Source organism: Pagrus pagrus (assembly GCF_965226575.1).
Source record: "Pagrus pagrus genome assembly, chromosome: 7".
NCBI lineage: Eukaryota > Metazoa > Chordata > Actinopteri > Spariformes > Sparidae > Pagrus > Pagrus pagrus.
In genome coordinates this window covers 24,662,932-24,681,703 of record NC_140191.1, presented here as the reverse complement: position 1 = coordinate 24,681,703, position 18,772 = coordinate 24,662,932, and the positions used below count along the sequence as shown (strand labels likewise).

The 18,772-nt window shown below is 41.3% G+C and overlaps 1 protein-coding gene across 3 annotated transcripts in view; it reads right to left on the bottom strand.

Annotated features, from left to right (window-relative positions):
• The window catches only part of znf236 (zinc finger protein 236), a 58,636-nt gene that overhangs the window by 11,945 nt on the left and 27,919 nt on the right, over window positions 1–18,772 (bottom strand). For 2 of the 3 annotated variants that reach the window (XM_084356255.1, XM_084356256.1), the window contains exons 17-26: window positions 17,907–18,010; window positions 14,561–14,712; window positions 13,807–13,983; window positions 13,168–13,474; window positions 10,488–10,591; window positions 9,061–9,507; window positions 6,722–6,867; window positions 4,393–4,624; window positions 4,127–4,300; window positions 2,848–3,006 (exon numbers count right to left, since the gene is read on the bottom strand). In XM_084356255.1, the coding sequence (XP_084212381.1) occupies window positions 2,848–3,006; window positions 4,127–4,300; window positions 4,393–4,624; window positions 6,722–6,867; window positions 9,061–9,507; window positions 10,488–10,591; window positions 13,168–13,474; window positions 13,807–13,983; window positions 14,561–14,712; window positions 17,907–18,010 (2,002 nt within the window). Of the gene's footprint in view, window positions 1–2,456; window positions 2,478–2,847; window positions 3,007–4,126; window positions 4,301–4,392; window positions 4,625–6,721; window positions 6,868–9,060; window positions 9,508–10,487; window positions 10,592–13,167; window positions 13,475–13,806; window positions 13,984–14,560; window positions 14,713–17,906; window positions 18,011–18,772 lie in introns of all 3 variants that reach the window. The other variant, XM_084356254.1, reaches the window with a different exon arrangement.

Genomic DNA, 18,772 nt, shown 5'->3' with positions numbered 1-18,772 from the left:
GGTGACAGAACCAGCTGCCTACCAAAGCTCATTGGCTCGCTAACATATTTATCAGTTTTGGTCAGGGAGGAACATCGATAATACGAGTGGTAAGTGACACACAATATTTTATTTTAACAAGTAGGCCTATATGGGACTTGCACTGTTTATCAGCCACACACAGGCTGAGCCATATTTACATACAGATTGACGGGATTGCTTTGGTCTAATCAATATAAGCAGAGATGCTCTCGGTGAAGCAGTGGGAATGTTTTCCACTTGAGTTGAGTGAGGAAGGTAATGAAGAGAGAGATGAGACAGGGAATTTGATTAAGCTTCTAGGTGAAGAGTGAGCCAGTCAACAGAACAATCAGGAAGCCGCCCTTTGACTAAACAAATCGTATTTGCTCACTTCACAGCACACAAGCTCTTTACTTTCTTATCGCGATTGGTCCACACAATTATTAATTAACGATTCAGAGTTTTCTTACTCAAATGTACATGCTCTTGATAGACGTATATTTGCACTTCATCAAAGACAAACTTTCTGACACTAAACGATAAAAGAAAAAGAGGAAAAATAAGATGGATGAAAAGCAACAGAGATCCCAGCTCAGATTAAAACCGAGACCATGAAGGTAAGGGTGCGTTATTTCGTAGGCTTCTAAGCCGACAAGAGATCATTGAATCTCTTTCATGAGCTGATGCTCCTGAGCTCAAACGTATATTCCAAGTGTGTCTGGCTTCATTTTGCACATGCAGTCCACTTCCTGGTACACTTGAAACAACTATATGTGGCCAGCACATATTTTAAGACTGTAAGACTGGTTCTCAATTAAAAGAGTCAGCAGAAAGCATTAAACAGAGATGCAGATTTTAAACAACTCACAGAGTTTGCATAATTTTTAGCTAGCTAGCTAATACTGACAATTGCCAGCTAAACTGATAAAATCTGCTAGAAACAAGCGTTTATGTGACAAACTCGATGGTCACTGGCAAATGAGAAGCCTGCCCCCCTATTTTTTTTTTTTTAAGTAACTTTAGTTTGAAATAGAAGAACCTTTTTTTAAAAAATGCGTACAAATTTCAAGTTGTAAATCTGTCCCCATTGAAAGCAGCGTGGATGGAAAGCTTGAAGCAAAAGTCAGTAAGCAGGATGGAGCATAGTGAATAGCTCTATTGGAGTGTCTCCACTTAGTCTCACATAACCAGACCTGACCAGATCAATTCTTTGTCAGTGCAAAGGTCAGGATGCAGTGTGGAGAGTCCTGGCATTTTACCGGCTAAATCCCTGCAAAAGATGTTTTTACCTTTAGCAACTAGCTCCGGGTTTGGGTGACTTGCCATTTTCAGCATTTAGGTTGCGAGCATGGAGGTTGGAGTTGTTGTTGTCTCCACTAGTGACGGGATTTTGAAAACGCTAACGCAGAAGTAGCAGAAGGGAAAGAGAATGCTGGCCTTAACCTTTCTTGGATCGCCATGTGATCTGATATTTTTAAATTTTTAATTTCTGTCGGATGTCTGGATCAGGGGAGGCCTGATCCAACCATTGAAGTGTATCTGGAGCTATTTCAGCTCTACAAACAAGCACTGTGATGACTCCATAGTGGGGGGCACACACTTTGGCATGCCATTTCATGAAAAGGGCATTGATTAAAAGACTGTTTGAGCCTCTCCATCAATGTTTTATGCAGAGATCTATCACTGCTCCTGTAGCGGTATTCATGCTCCCTCTTGCGCTGGCTAAGCTTGTGAGTGAACTACATACACTTATTCACCTGCCATGTATACTTTTGTATTTGAAGTGGCTACAGTTTACTGCGGTTTTGATATCTGCTCTTCACCTTTCACCTGGCACATCTGATGGAAAAGCAAGGCTTTGTGTTCATGGTGTTTATGTACTGTTTGTTGTTTAAACCTGCGAGAGGTGAGAGTCGGCCTACGCAGTGTATCATTCTTTATATGCTGGGAGCGATTGCAATGGCTAACAGCAGTACAGACAAGAGCCTCCCACTTAGTATTTGTGCTCATTCCATCAAATGAATGGCAATCCAATCAGTCCTGCTCAAGTGGGTTACTCTGAAGATATTTGCCCAACAGCCAGCTGGATATCTCCCACTTTGCTGATATAACATTGGCTTAAAGTGGTGGCCTCGGAGTCAAGTGGTGTTATGAGTGAGTGGAGCAGGTCACCAACGATGGCTTGTTGCAGGTCAAAGATGGCTTCTGTGTTGATTTTAAGAGAGAGAGAAAAGTTGTGTCGAACAAAGTTTATCGAAAGAGAGAGAGTAGTTTCTTTGTTGCTATGCATCTCTTAGAGGCCTATCGAAGCCATTTTATCTACAGGACAGCAAATGGTCACTAAATTATATAACTTTTATGTCCCCTGGGGATTGGCAGGATTCTCCTAGTACAAGCAAGTAATATTCACCCCCAATTCACTTCAACAAATAAGGAAGAGAGATGTATTTTCTTACTGTCACAAATCGATTGCATGGCTGGCAGTGAGCGCAAAGAAAAGGACAGAGAAAAAACAGTTTAGATGAAAAGGTGTGTACAGTTTAACCTTGTGCAGTGATACTAGTAGCCTGTTGTTCATACTGTCACCAGCACTTCATGTAGCTTGTTTTTGTTGCCAAACTGTGCAAGTAAAATTGTCCTGCCAGTTTGGATCTTGCTAATACCTTCAGGCTAATTACATCAATGATGAGATCCCTGCAGAGCGAGCAGTGTTTGATTCAATTTTCATTAAAAAATCAAAGTTACCAAATGACCTTTCCCTGTCTTTCCCACTTGTAAGACATAATAGCTGCTTCAGCTGCTTAAAACACCCAGACACAAAACAGATACATCTATACCGGTCCTGACCTGCCATTCCAGTGTTGGCGGGGCTCTGAGGTAGCAGGTGGTCATTGGTGATGGTGAGGGTTGCGCTGGTGGGCTGGCTGCTGAGCGGTGATGCCAGCCTGATGCTGCCGTTCATCTCAGCAACATTTGGGTTGCTGTGCTGGGCAAGCAGATCCTGACCTGGAGAAGTATAGAAAAAGCAATTTTTAGTCTAGGATCCAAGACAATTAATTAATTCATAACATTTTTTTTTACATCTTTAAAAATGCAGTTTTTTTTCTAATAGCAGGGTGGGTTAAGGATGTGGAATATTTTGGCCCATTTGAGGAAGAAACCTCAAATATGCACTGATCATCTCCCACGGATGCCTTTTGTCCACTGCCTCAGGTTAAAGAGAAAGCCAAGAGACCATCTTGCGATGGGATCTCACCTGCTGCGACACCCGTCATTACTAATCAATAGTCAAACAGCCATCTTCGATCACTCAGATTGGATCACTCAACCTCACTTTTGACCTAAAGTGTGCACATGTACATTTTCTTGACTGTGTCTTGCACGATCGTGATGGTATCACGCTGACAAAATCAATCCACAGACGGACAGACAAAACCCAACAAAGTACTCAAAGCTGCTTCTGTGTTAGTTACTTTTACAATAGGTGTCTCCAGGAACACAATTTGCCACGATGACACACACACAGACAGACTCACAAGTTAAAAACATAACCTGCCGAAACTGTCATGGCTTGGAATCAATAACTTGTGTGGAATGAAAACAGTCTGTGCAGCGCCAGGAGAAAGAAAAAAAAATAACGTCTAGGATTATAATCACGACACAAAATCCATCAGAGTGCTGAGTAAATGAAAGTCCAAGTCGTGCCCAGAGGAAATATATCCTACTGCTCCCGTCACGCAGGCAGGGAATGATCCATCTTGACTCGATGGGGCTCAGAAAAAATGACAGAGCCACAAACGACCTCTACACTGTTGATACAACCTACAGTATGTCTCCAGGGCGTGGCGGCTTTGGGTTGGAGTAGATGGATATTAAATATTGCATTTGTGAAACTCATAATCTCTAACCCTCTGACACACTGAGGCTTTTAATCAGATGTTTTTGTTGTGGCTTCAAATGAAAGAAAAGGCTGAGAGTTATTATTGCACCTTTTTTTCCCCAGCCTGCTAAAACCACAAGGAATCAATACATGTGTAACAGATCCTTGAGGGGGGTTTCATTTCATGTTTGTTTGTTATTGACAGTCTGCGAAAACACACGGTTAGGTGTATAGAGTGCTCCATACCTGATATGGTGAGGGTGATCTCCTGAGGGTTTCCTGCTGCTGCGCCAGAACAAGATGCCGAAGCGAGGGCTTGAGTCAGGCTGGGGTTGTTGATGGTCAGTGTGATCTCCTGACCGCTGGTGCCTCCAGTTATCAACCCAGAGCTGCCCATGACATGGCTTAGATCCTGAGAGCCTGCACAATCAGAATCAGCACAGATCAGTTATTCAGCTCATTACAGAGAATGTCTAGTGGTTCATTTTCTCAGCTCAGGCCTACACACACACCTGTGGCATCCTGCTCAGAGAGGCCGGCCATTGTGACCTGAGCAGGTGTGATGGCAGAGGGCTGCAGGGCCAGGCTGGTAAGTGGGTGGATGACGACATTGGCCGACACAGAGGGGTCGGTGGTGGACATGAGTTGGCTGCCAGAGTGGGAGACGAGGCCAGTGTCGACACTCAGGGGTTGAGAGAGGAGGCCGCCTTGCTGTAATGTCTGCTGGAGGAGGGCAGGGTCGATCTGCAAGAGAACGTACGACTTCAGATGAAAGAGGAAGGGTGATATCGAGGAGGAGAAGGAGAGGGACACTTGAAAATTGAAATATGTGATGCCAGATTCATTCCAAGAATTCAGGTGGAAATGTGTAATATAATGCTTGGACTACATACTTTTCAATTCATTATGTGTCAATATGTCACAACTTTTTTTTGTATCACGGTTGTTTATAAAGTTTCTGAAGATGACGAAGACATGACAAAACATCCTTTTGGTTATTACTTATCCGGAGTATTGATGATGGATATAAGTAACAACACTATAACCATAAACAAACTGAACTGATTCAAGCACCAGTGAACACATCAGAGTTGTCAAAAACAAAAAGTTTCTTTTATCACTTTTACAGTTGACTGAACACAACTCATAATGAGCTCAGTTGAATCTTGTTCTCTCTTGGGATTGCAGCATTTCTCCTCCGCCAGACTGCTCATTTGGTTTAGTGCATATATGCTCTCTAGTCACATTATGACAAAAACACCCAATCTGCCATTGTATAGCGCCAAGATGCCATGCACGAACCACCATTAGCAAAGAGGGTGTCAGTGTGACAGTGGAGCTGCAGTTAAAAGCACAGCTCATAATAATGTTGCTGAAATCCTCCTAATCACATCATTACTGTACATTTAGTGCTACATTTGCACACAAAAACAGTTATTTCTTGGATACAAACAAATCTCCTCATTACAGGACAATGTTTTAAGGGTGGTTTTCTACTTTAAGTTGTGTTCATGGAGTGTTTCTTCTAGGCGCTGTATTGTAGGCAACTGGACTTGTTTCAGTTTCTTGAAGATGTTTCACCTCTCATCATTCAAGAGGCTTCTTCAGCTCTAACTAACTGGAGGGGAGCTGCAGGCTTTTAAACTCTGTGTGGGAGTGTCCTTACAGAGTCGTTAAGGACACTTGTGAGCTCTGAGTTTCAGAGTCGTTAGGGCCACTTGTGGGTCGTTGACCCAACCGGCCTTCATGTGGGTTTCTAAGGCTAGGTGAGCCCAGGTGTGAATGGGTGTCAAGCTGTCTGGGGAGGGAACTCAGCACTGTATTGTAGGTGGGTGATAAGTAATGTCATAGGCCACCTCCTCTGTTCAAAGACGGCCATTCCAGTTTGGCATAGATGGATTCCTTTACTCCTCTTTCAAACCATCTGTCTTCTCTGGCCAAGATGTTTATATTGTTGTCCTCAAAGGAAGGATTATTCTCCTTCAGATGTAAGTTCATGGAGTGTGCAAGTACACTGCACTTTATTAAAAACTACACAAAACAAACAAAAAAGCCAAACCAATCTGTAATTGAGTGATACGGTTTAGATGAAATGATGAACGCCCCAGCAGTAATTATAAAGTTGACTCATTCAATTGTCTTCTGCTCAATTAAATGATGAAACTGAGGGAATAACAAGACAAGGGCTGCATTTAAAAGAGCACTTAGCACTTAAAATGAAAGCAAACCAGATATTTGGTTAATTAAAGACCAAAGTAACAATCATTTGGCGATATGCATTGACAGAACATTAATGTACTCAAACCTTTGTGACTTACACACTTTGTCTTTATACATATTCTACACATTAGGTCTTACATGAACATTTAATCAACCATTTCACAACCTTTCTTGTATACTAAGTGCAAATATTTTGGGAATGTTGAGCTAACTGTTGTATAATAATACAATATATACCTAAAATAATATTGTGCCATGAAACTATTTGAACAGTGTGTGTCTCTTGGGTCATAAGCTCATTAGCAGCATTGCGCCACACTTAAACGATACTGATTTTAAACAAATTAGTGCTAATTATATGTTGATATTTTATTGTCGATGATGTGAAGGTTTGGGACCTAAAATAAACAATTACTACTCCTAACTGCTCTTCCACATGATGCATCAAAATGATCTCATTCACCTCAATCAAAAAATACGCTGCGGATCATGAGCTCAATTTTGTCAAGAAATTCTGAAACTGAAGGCAACACGCCTTGCTAAGTACTTGATTCATGAACTACAGGAAAGGAAAGACATACAAAGATAATAACACAAGGTTCAGTAGGAGGCGTGTTTAACCTGTAGAGTGATGTTGTTGATGTTGGTGGTGTCGATGCCAGAAATCTGGACGTTGGGGCACACCAGGTTGGCAGGCGTCAACTGCAGGTGGATGCCGTCCAGGGTGGTGAGTCCATCTGGTAGAGACACTGTCAGGTCTCCTGCAGCTGCAGCACACACACACAGACAAACTTAGATATTTTTCACAGTTTGATATTAATATGCAACCGATTTTCTGCTAATGTTAATTAACCTTCAAGGCAGCAGAGGTACAGAGTTTTCCAGCATCAATATTTTATCATTTATAAATAACCTACGCTTCTGCTCAATCAGCTGTTCACATCAGAAATAAATTGACTCGTAGGAGGGCTGCACAGGTAATCAAATATCATCGAAATGGCAACATGGCTAAGTGCAATATTCAAATCGCACGAAGCTGCAATTTTCTGATAAAGGTAAAATGTGTGACAGAACAGCATTATAAGGAAGTACTGCGCTGCTGCAGAGGTTCTGTGGCCTAAAATCAGGATCTCCATGTGTAAGAAAATGTGTTTCTATGATACAGAACCCAACCAATGTCACATCATTCTGATTTTGATAGTTTTTTCAGAGAAAAAGAAAAACTGTGATGTAAAAATGATCATTCCCTCTAATAGAATCATATCATAATTGCAATATCTGTAAAAATATGTGAAATATGATATTTTGACTGCCCTAATGTTCAGGTCTTGGCACATAAATAAACAGAAGGACTTTTGAATCAAAAGTAAATAAATAAATCTGAGATAAATTTATAATACCAGACAAAAAGGACCCTGGAGGCAGATACATTATTAGATCTCATGTCAAATGCCAGATGTAAAGGCATGACATACAGTCCATTACATCCACTGCTACGCTTCTGAGCTACCAAAATGTGCTGCAGGTTTCTGACCAGTGCAAGGAAACCCCTGAAGTGAGGGCACTGAATATCTCATAAATAAGCACCTCCAGCAGACTGAGAGATGACAAAGATAATCTGGGAATGTATTCAATATTAGATGCTGAAAGGGGAGAGGCTTTTGAACTATGGACATCTCTCAAAAATGCAGAAAACAGAGGAAGTAAGGAAGAAAGCAGTGAGTGGAAAACATTTTAGGTCACCTCCCCGTCTGTAGTGCTCCAGGAGCCGTGTGGGAAAAGTAATTTCATGGCTGCCAGACTTCAGTCAACATATTAAACTTATATATGTTTGGGAGAAAGTATGTGCATAGTGCTGTATTATGACATCGCAGCTGCTGTGTAACATCCTTAATAGCATTTAAGTAGCAACATAAACCTAATGCAATAAACTTTTACTTATTAAATCTGTTCATTTCAAATTAGAAACCGCACATAACAGGATTTCTTAAGCCCAAACATGAAGAAACAGAGTCAATCTGACCACAAAACTAGCTTCACACATAGCCAACAGCTCACCTGAACTGAATGTCACATAAACTTATTAAAGGCTTAGTTGGGGATAGGAACCATAATCTTGAATTCTGCAAATCCTCTTTCCAAGTCAAGCCTATACATCATTTCCTTTACCAATTTTATCGTCATCGAGAAGCAATTTAATCAACATTTCACAAGTCACACAGTAAACCTTCAATGCTCAGCTATTGAAAAGTGAAAGCCTGTTAGACAGGCTTGAGAGAAATACCCCTTCTGTGATAACTAGATGTTTTATCTGAATCCAAAATGCAGCTAAGCTGAGTACAAACAACATAAGTGAGTGTTTGGAAGCTCTATAAAGGATCTTCAGTATCAACATGAAAAACAGATTTCTGTTGAAAACCATCAAACAGTATCCTGCGATTGAAAGAAAGGGAGTGAACGAGAGGTGGCTTGTGGTGATAAAGCACCTTCCTCCTCCTCCTCCTCCTCCGAGCATGAGCCTCATCAGGCACTGTGATAAAATGTATTTCTTCTTGAGATGGAGTACTGGCTGATATTGTAAAGGATGATCCCCGCAGCATTTTAGTTACACTCACAAACGTTGGTGCATTAATCATCACCCTGACATTACAATCATAGCGAAATGCCAATAAAATGTGTTGTTTGTGGGGATTGTATACCATCTCACAGTGAGTCTGTTAATAGAATTTACAGCCAGTGTTTTACTGTCTCAGGTCATTTCATCCTCTAAAATTGATGCCTGCAGACCACGGTGAACTATAACAGACTGCTGCCTTCTTGCAAAGCTGCTCTGCAGTACACCACTCCAAGTAAAATATGCTAATTTCCTTATCTTCCGCTCGGCATGATTAATTACAAGCTGTTTTTCTCCGTGTGTGTGTCTTTGGGTGTGCATATGTCGACCCATCCACAATCCCTACCTGACATGGAGGCAGGTAGGATGGCCTGTCCCACCAGCCCCGGTTGCAGTAGATTTTGGTCAAACTGCCCTGCCAGGACTTGGTTGGCCGGGAGGTAAATGTTGGGGTCAGAGTTGGGCGTTTGGAGCAGACCCACTGATTGAAGAGCCTCTGAAGTTGCCGTTTGCTGCCCGTGGCCCGGTCCCACAGCCTGCCCAGCCGCCCCATGGTCCTGAACCTGACTGGCCTGACCACTCGACGACGCAGACCGTTTGGATTTGTTTCTGTCGCTGCTTGGCCGGAAGTGGCACTGGATGTGGGTTTTGCGGTGGCCTGAAGTTCTGAAGCGGAGCTCACAGAAGGGACATTTGAAAGGCTTGGAGCCGGTATGGAGGCGCATGTGCACCTTTAAGCTGCCTTTTGTGGAGAAGGAGGTGTTGCACATGTGACAGCTGAACAGTTTCTGACCTGCAAAGACGAGGAGACACAAGTCATGTTTAGCTGACTGCACCTTGGCAACTTGTCTCTTTGCAGCAAAATGTTGCACATCTTGGGACAGCCCCATTTTATCAACTTCCCTTTTTCTTCCTGAACAACAATAGTTAACATGAATACAGTACAATATATTCCCAATTAAGAAATAGTTCAACATTTTGGGAAATGTTCGCTTTCTTGCCAAGAGCTAAATACAAATATTGATACAAATCTCCTATCTACGTGTATGCTAAACATGGAGGCGGTTATCTTAGCTCAGCAGAAACCCTGAGAATGGGAAAACAGCTTAAAGGAAAAAACATCTACCAGCGCTAAAGCTCTCTTACTAATACCTTGTTTATTTGAGCTGATCAAAATGTGATTTTACGTGTGGCTGGACAATTTCTGGGCCAGACTCTAACTTCCTGGAGTCTGATGCAGACCCCCATAAAACCACAGCATGTTCATTTTTACACTTGTTTTATACAGATTAAAGACGCTACAAGGAACTTGAAGGTTTTTGATTCTGGCAGCCCTCTGGTACCAGTATTAAAATAAGACTGTTTTATAACCAGTTAATAGTTCTTTGTAGTACATTTAAACAAACAAGATATCAAATGTTTACTAGTCAGCTTTAGAAGTGCTAGAAGGTGAATTTGGTTGTCTATGGACAGAGGGAGGCTAACCATTTCATCCGGTTTCCAGTCTTTAAGCTAAGGTACGCTAATTGGCTGCGGTAATCGCTTTATATTTTCCAAGGCCGGTTTCAACCCTGTCATTTTGTGTGTATTTTTAAAATGCTAAAATGTACCTTCAAAAAATCTATGTTCTCTGATCTTTGCAGAGCCTGTATCAAATCTCCTGTCTTGTATCAAACACTTCTCCAAATATGACAAATTCCACAACTAATAAGAACCCTGAAGAGTAAAATTAAAACGACTTTAAGAGACAAATTCTAGCAATAAAACTCCAACCTGTATGTGTCTTCACATGACAGTCCAGGGTAGATTTCACTGTGAAGCTCTTCCCACATTCATCACACTTGTAAGGTCTCTCTCCTGTATGGATCCGAATGTGCCTGACATTGAAGCAGATGGACACAGAGCACAAAGACAAATAAGAGATTCAAGGTTGGAACAAAGAGAGCGAGTAAATAATGGAAGCAGACAGCACAACATTCAGGCTCGCCAGTGTTTAATTGTTACTACCCATGAGCACTCTTCCATCTCACGCCTTTAGCTCCCAGTGCTGTTGTTATGCCGCCTCCAAGAACTTGTACTTTGACTTCAAATATGAACATTTAAATAATAAATGTGGCTCAATGTGGAGAATATTAGTTGCTTAGGAGAGAAAAACAAATCAAAGCTCAGTTTATAAAAGTGGTTGGATCAGGTCCAATAACATGGACCAGCTTCTGAGTGTATTTATTTCTACCACATAAACAATTCTTATCCCAAAGCAAAGTGTTTTCACATTCTTTCAGTCATTTTCCAAATGTTATTATTTGTAACGTACTGTCATTTTTGCACTTTTCATCTTCAATTAGGAAATCTGGCACATAAATGCCTCTGTAAATTGCACAGAACAACCCACTTACCCATGACATGCTGTTATGGTGTGTTTTAGGGTATAAATAAATGAACTGACAGAAAAGAAGACAGAGTGAAGGATTTGGCTGCTTTGTTAAATCATTCAGAATTTTGGCAACATAGGAGTGAGGGAAAATAACTCCATTTAGACAGCAGAAAAACCTGGTTACACCTCTCCTCAGATTTAGTCTCTATGATGCAAAAAAAGAAGCCAAAGAAGGCAACTTCTTACCAATCATTTCATATTCCTGTATTTAAGTATGTTTGTAGTTTCTGCACACCTGGGGGTAAAAAGGCTAACATGTTGCTTATACGTGCATACCACCACCTACTTTATCGTGATCACCTTTACATGCTTTCTATCAAATACGTTTTGCAATGAGACATTTTTATCTACTGCTTTTTACATAACAGTAATAATTAGATTAGTTTTCACGCATTCGTGGGATCAACTGCTCATGTTACAGTTATTATCATCATCACAGATCAGAAATGTTGTTGGTATTATGAGCCATATATATACTGAATGTCCACAATTATTAGAAAAAGCCAAAGTTGAAAAATACTGGAGTTTCTCTTAAAGCAATGGTAAAACAATGTGTTTGGTATATGAAGTATTTGAATTGTATCTGAACTTTGCCCCATAAAGTCATTAACCTGACTCTCGCCAGATGAATTTCGCTCCGCCCAGCTCCACTCACATCGATCTGGGATCGCTCCATAGGAGATGTGTTTCAGAAGGCTGGGCCTTATCAAAAATCCTTGCATATGATTGGATACGCCACTTGTCCGTCATCTTTATTGACGTGCTACTTCAACCACTCACATCGAAGCCAACCCGTGACGCTGATGAGAGCGACGCAGGGAAAATCAAAACAGAACAGCCGACATCTTGGATATAGCAGCAGTCAGTGCAATCAGCGCAATGTCGGTAAATGACGAATGTCGTCTGTGCAATCAAAATTTGCGGATAAAAGGCACCATTGTGCACAGCAAACTGATTTTTAACAAAGAAGCCAACCAAAAAAGTATAGACGAACGACTTACAGAACTAGGTTTAACATTGTTACAAGTTCAGGTACGGTCATTTCGGATATGCATGCGGTGCTTTTGCTTGATCGGCAGACTCGAAGATACTCTGGCAACTTTTAGAGGATGGCAAAAAGCAGAAGAGGAACCGACTTCTGAACAATCGACTTCATCAGAAACATCAGTGAGTGCAAAGGCGCCTGTCGCACATAAACGGGACAGGGAACCGACTCCGTCGAAATTGCGTCCCCAACCCCGAACACCTACTGCTCCCCCAGCTATTAAATTGTTGAGGCCAACAACTGACAACATAGCTCGACAAAGTGTCACCGAGGTAAGTACAAATCGTGAAACATAAGACATGCAATAGCTAATGATGTAAACCAGTGTAATGCAAGCACAATATGAACAGTTCTCACGTTTATAGTCTAATGTAATGGAGTTTGTCGGCTAACTTTGGGGGATGGGTTGTGTTAACGTTAGTCCCATGTAGCTAGCAATCGGAGTAGCCTATGGGACTAGGGCTATGTATGGTCAGATTGTACTTCAGGAAAAGTAGCTGCCAGTATCCCATCATCCCAACAAAACAAAAAAAACATTTGGTAGATCAAGCTCTTGCCAAATCCGGTCGGGAGAAGGGCGAAAACATCATTTCGACCAACAAAAGCCTTCAGAGCCGTTCTCTGATGTTCTTTCAACGAAAAAATAGTGGGTAGATTGGACAACACGGATGAAATAGCAGCGTCAATGTTGACGCTTGCATCCTCGATGCGAGCCGCCATTGTTGTCTGAATCAAAACAGTCTCACAGTCGCTTCTCTACTACGTCACATCTGTGAAACTCCCACCCTGCGTCCTGATTGGCTCGACCATAAAATCTGGTGCAGAAATCTCTCTCAATGGAAGCGATCCCAGATGGATGTGAGGGAAGCTGGGCGGAGCTAGGCGGAACGAAATTCATCTGGCGAGAGTCAGGTTATAAAGTCATGGCCGTAGCTGACATGTTGCCCCTAAAAGATATAAGATGTAATATTTACCTGACAAGGTCGCTGGGCTTCTTGAAGCTCTTGGGGCAGAAACTACAGCAGTTGGCGAACTTGGGTTCTGTTTCCAGTTCCACGGCCTTGTCTTTGATCTCGCTGATTCGATCCCTCTCGGCCGCCGACTGGGCGAGGATCCGCTCCGACACCGAGGCCTCTTCGCCGGGATCCTTCGCCAGCTCGGCCGCCTGCTCCTCGGTGAAAGTGATGATTTCTAAGCCCCTCCTCTTCGCATTCTTTTGCTCCCCATCATCATCCTCATCCTCCTCCTCTTCCTCGACGTCTTGACTATCCAGACCTATAACTGTAAGATATGGGGCCTGTTATCACTGTGGGTCTTTCAGTTATATCTCATGCTAGGCAGCTCAAGCTAAGGCTGTAAGATGTGTTTGAAATGAAACACTTTCAACTTGAGTCTTATCCCAGCAGCAGGAATTCTGCTCGAAAATTACACCAGATTTTCTGAACAGTAGTGAAGAAACAACTTCAAACCTTCTGTTCATTATTTAAAAAAACACAAAAAGCAATTTGTTTCATGCTGACAGACTGTATATGAGCGTTTCCCCTCATTCTAAAATCATTTTCATGTTCTTGTACATGTAATGAAACATCCGACAGTCATCTCGGCATCCTTACTTTGATCCTCCACGGCATGCTCCTTCTTCATATGCTTTTTGCACAGCAGGCTGGTCCTGAAGCTCTCGTCACACATGGAGCATTTGAAAGACTTGATGTGAATTATCATGTGGCGGTTCAGGCTGCCGTTGGTGGTAAATGAGGCGTCGCAAACATTGCACTTGAATGGTTTCACTCCTGTCAGTGAGAGATGAGAGATTACATTTTAAACTCTTTGGGAGTTTTTAATGAAGAAAGTTCATTTAAAAACAACTTAAAACCCCCAAAATATAAAACTGGGTAACTTTCTGTATTTTTTCTCATTTACCTTGTGTTCTAAGTGCTAAAAGTCCCTAAAAAAGAAGCTTTAATGTTTCACTTTAATTACATTTTGTTCCACTCCTGCCCTCATTTAATCTTTTAAAACAAAGACTTCTAGTAACAAGTCTTTAAGTCTGTAAGTCTTTTTTTTATACCTTAACCCTTAACTTTAATATTTTTTCCATTATGGGTATGGATATTATATAACCATGGGTATTTTCTTATATCTGCATTTTGATGTATCTTGAATTGCACAGCACACAGTAACAATTGACTGGGGGAAGCGAGGGTGTAGTGGTGCCTCCACGTTTAGTAATTAAATCCTTTAAAGATTCCAATTTAAATATGACATATTAAATAGTGTTTGCGACCGTTAAAGGCTTCATCCGTCAAATCTAATCAATTTAGGACGACAATTGGAGATTTCTCAGCACCCGGTACAAAGCGAGCTCACCTGTGTGTGTATTGAGGTGGGACTTCAGCACTCCGGCTGATACAAACGCTCGTCCGCAGAGGTGACATCTGAATGGTTTCTCCCCAGTGTGGGAGCGCACGTGCTGCTTCAGATGGCTTGACTTTTTGAAGCCCTTGTTACACCAATTGCACCTGTAAAGGAAAAGAAAAGAGCCCCGTAATTGTTGATGTTGTTTACAGTATCACTCACAAGATGCCAAATTTAATGATAAACTGACAGACCCGAAAAGGTAACTGGTCTGCATGTCACTTGACACATCAGTCTGATGATGGGCTTGATTTATATTTAATGGAAATGACAGGTCGAATACATTCCTAAAAATGTGATAAGGCAATGTTCTGTGCACACCATCTACCTTTTTTTGATTCTTAACTCTCTAGCTCTATCTGTTCAGCAGCTTGCAAAGCAGGGACACAGCGTGCACACACGTCTTTCTTTTACAAATGAGTATGTTTCCTTAATAATCTTCGAGCAAAACTGCATTCGCTACCAGGATTTATCATAGACACCACTGAAATCCCAGTGATGTGACTTAATGTCGCTTTGAGAGCGCCATTCAGCAAAAATGATAAGCCTTTTGCTGACAGCCAAGTGTCCACAGTCCCCAAAGCAGCTGGTAGGTGAAATAAAGGTTATGTTTGTTATTTGTCACATTGGCAGGTTTGAGATACTGTTAATTAAACTGTGTGATGTTCTGAAACACTGAATACACCTGGAGTTATGTCCATGTCACAGGAAGTAAGGGAGTATAAATGCAACTTTTCTATTGAGTAGAAAACATAATTAATTTGGGTCACTATCATATTTTCAGTTGAAGCTTTGGTTGGTGTGTCTAATTACAGAGTGTCTCATTCCATTTAATGAACAAATAAGAAACCGGACTGTGTATACACTATGCCTGTATTCACTGATCAGCCACAACACTGAAACCACTGACAGGTGAAGTGAATAACATTGATCATTCCGCTACAATACAATGATCTGCTGGGAAACCTTGAGACCCTGTTTCCATGTGGGGCCACTCGAACACAGTTGCAGGTCACAAAAAGCTCAAGGCATCAACAGGGTATTCCCCTGATCCCAATCTCATTGAATATCTTGAGACATGCTGAGACAAGTCTGGTCCATGGAGCCCCACTTCATAAACCACAGGACTCAAACCCCTTTTCAATCAAGGTGGTTCAGGTGCTGGTTCAGAGCCAGTGCCCACTCTGGATTCACTTCATTACATTTTGACAGCCAAAGGACTGCCAGAAAACTGGTTCCAGGGCAGCACCAGGACGTTGCTGGTCTAGAACAAAGACCTGCTTATGCCAGGTGCTGGGGGCAGGACTATTGTGACCAAGAACCATCTAAAAGCACTTATGACCACCAATTTTAAAAACCAGAGCTGGTGTAGCGTGTTATGACTTATCATCACAGAATAATCAAAAGATTTTCACTATGGATGCCCAGTCGGAGCAAAAGTGGCCTGAGGACTGGTCCTGTTTGAATGCAAAGTAGGCAAGCAAAGCCAGGAGCAACACTTGTAAAATGTTTCATCCTGCCGAGAGTAACAGTAGTTTTTCCTAGCAATGCAGGGAAATTGGAGACGTATACAGTGACTGAATGACCGCTGCCAACGTCCTGGTGCCAGACACCACAGGACAACCTCAGAGTTTGGTTCCATGTCTAGACGGGTAGGTGTTTTCTTCCTGTTCACAGTAATCCTTCATTGAAAAAGTTTCTGCTGGCTGAAAAACACCTCCATTTTGACCATCCACCCTGACTAGACCTGAATAAATATTAACCCAATGTCAGGGATGAAAATATTACATGTGAGAATAGTTTTTCGATGTTCCTCTCCAAGGTTGCCACTGTTAGACGGCAGTAGACAGTAGGCAGTAGACGGCAAGCAGGGTTATATCCAATTAAAGCTGATGTGGTGGATGTAAGTTTATTTATTTCATTCTTATTAAATCCCCTGAATGAATTAAAATGAACTCATAAAAACATGGATGCTTTCCCTCTTTGTCCACACTGTATCAACCTTTCACAAAACATTTATTTGGATATCATGAAGCACAAAAACACAATGCAAACACTGCAATGGAGAAAAACTAAAGCAAGCAAACAAGAAAATGACTATGTCCTGTGGTGAACCTTTGAGAACAGAGTTTCTATGGGTAAACTAATAGAAAAAAATCAGTATGAAGTAAACATCCTGAAGTACTTATGCATACTGGTCCAAGTCTCAGTATTTGATTCTGTTCCAATCTGCAATGACACTCTAATTCATCTTGATCAACGACCAAGTAAGAGATAGATTTTGACCAGAAAATGTTGTACCAAGGGAAAATGCAAAGAGGAGACCAGCAGAAGATAATGCCCAGAGATGGAGAACCTGTCGGACAGAGAATGGTTGCTTTACCCACTGCGGCTCATCGGGCCCAAGTGCTGCAGTGCAATCATGTGTAAATGCCAAAATGAATGGGCAAAAGCCACTCCTAAGTGTCCTAGAGTTTGCCAAACTGCTCTCAAAAGTACTCTGACAGCACAAACAAAAAGGTTTTTTGGTTGGATGGGACAAAAATTGTACTATCTGGCATTTACTACATTGTTTAATACAATTCCTTCTGTGACATGTGGCATTGGCAGCATGATGATTGGCGAGAACTGAGAGGGCATTGAACAGAGTGCAAACAGAAGCAGAATTGGCAAAGATTCACTTTCCTGTACGTATTGCTCAGCCAAGGCAACAGGAACAGTTATGAAAAAGTCACTGAAGGACCTTAAATGGCACAGCCAAATAATGAACCACAACCATCTTGGCCTCCTCCTTCTCCGCCCTTCTCCTCCTTCTGCTGTAGCACAGCTACAGCAGAACCTGAAGCTGTCCAGCATGAATCCCCTCTGGGGTTTCAAACTTGTTTTATGAAATCTAACGAGAGTGTCTGTGGGGGTTTGCTCTTGCAAATTAAATTTAAAATCTGACCACCACTTGTCACTTTTACGATTTGTGTTCTATTTTGTCTCTGCATTGGGTGTGCTGTCAGTCTGTAACACATTTCCTGTCTTCACCAGGTCTCTATGAAAAGGAGAGCCTGTGTTTTAATGAGATTACCTGTCGAAATAAAGGGTAAACAAAAATTACATGAATAAATAAAATCTATTCTAAACATAGATTACAAAGAACGCAGAAATTACCTTAGATAAATTCAGGTGTGCAAAAAGAGCGGAGGAAGATTTGAAGCAGTAATTATCACTACTGGTGCTTTTACAAAGGGTTGGAATTTAACATGTGAGAAGGTGAGTGCACTTTAAAATAAAAAAATCAGACTTAAACCTGTAGGCTCTCTTGCTGTTGTCCTCACTGTCATCCTGGTAGTCCTGTGTTTCAGTGGTCAGCTGAAGCTCACCCTGACTGCCCTGCTGAAGAAGTCCATTTGTCTAGATAAGAAAAGACAAATCAACAAAATGCACTCACTTTAACACAGATAAACACACTGTACATGTTCAAGTTCATTATTAGTATCAAGTGTCTTTGGTCTAATTTAGATATGTCTTCAATGGGAATAGTTTGACATTTTGGGAAGTGTTTTAATTCACTATTTCACGTTGGTGTTAGTGTTTTTAAAATGGAGCTAAAACAGATTATTTTAGCATAAAGACAGGAAGCCTGGGAGTAAGAGGTAGCTTGGCTCTCCAAAGTTCAAAACACAGCAAACACCACCTCTAAAGCTAACTGATTAGCATGTTGTTTCTTGTTTGTTAGATCCAACAGAAAATGCAAGAAAGGACACTTTATGGTTTTGTGTGCTGTAACTCCTGCTTGATGTAGTTTATCTATTTTTCAAAAATCCCACCTTTCTTCCTGTCAGACTCCCTCTCTCTTTATACTAAAAGCATTTTAGATTCTACTTAAGACCGACCCCTGACAGACCTGCGGTCTGTTTTACGGAGGTGTTTGTTTGTGTTTTGTCAACTGCATTTATCTTAATGAGCCACATCCTTCAGTTTGCCTATTAGACTGTTTATTTTGATCAACTACTGTAGATATACATAATAAATTGCCGTGTTCATCAAATAACAAATATTCATTACAAATATTCATAACAAAATTATTCTTTAATTACTAAGAGTTGCTATTAGGCATATATTTAAACCTTTGACAGACCCAGGCTAATTGTTTCCCTCTGCTTCAAGTGTTAA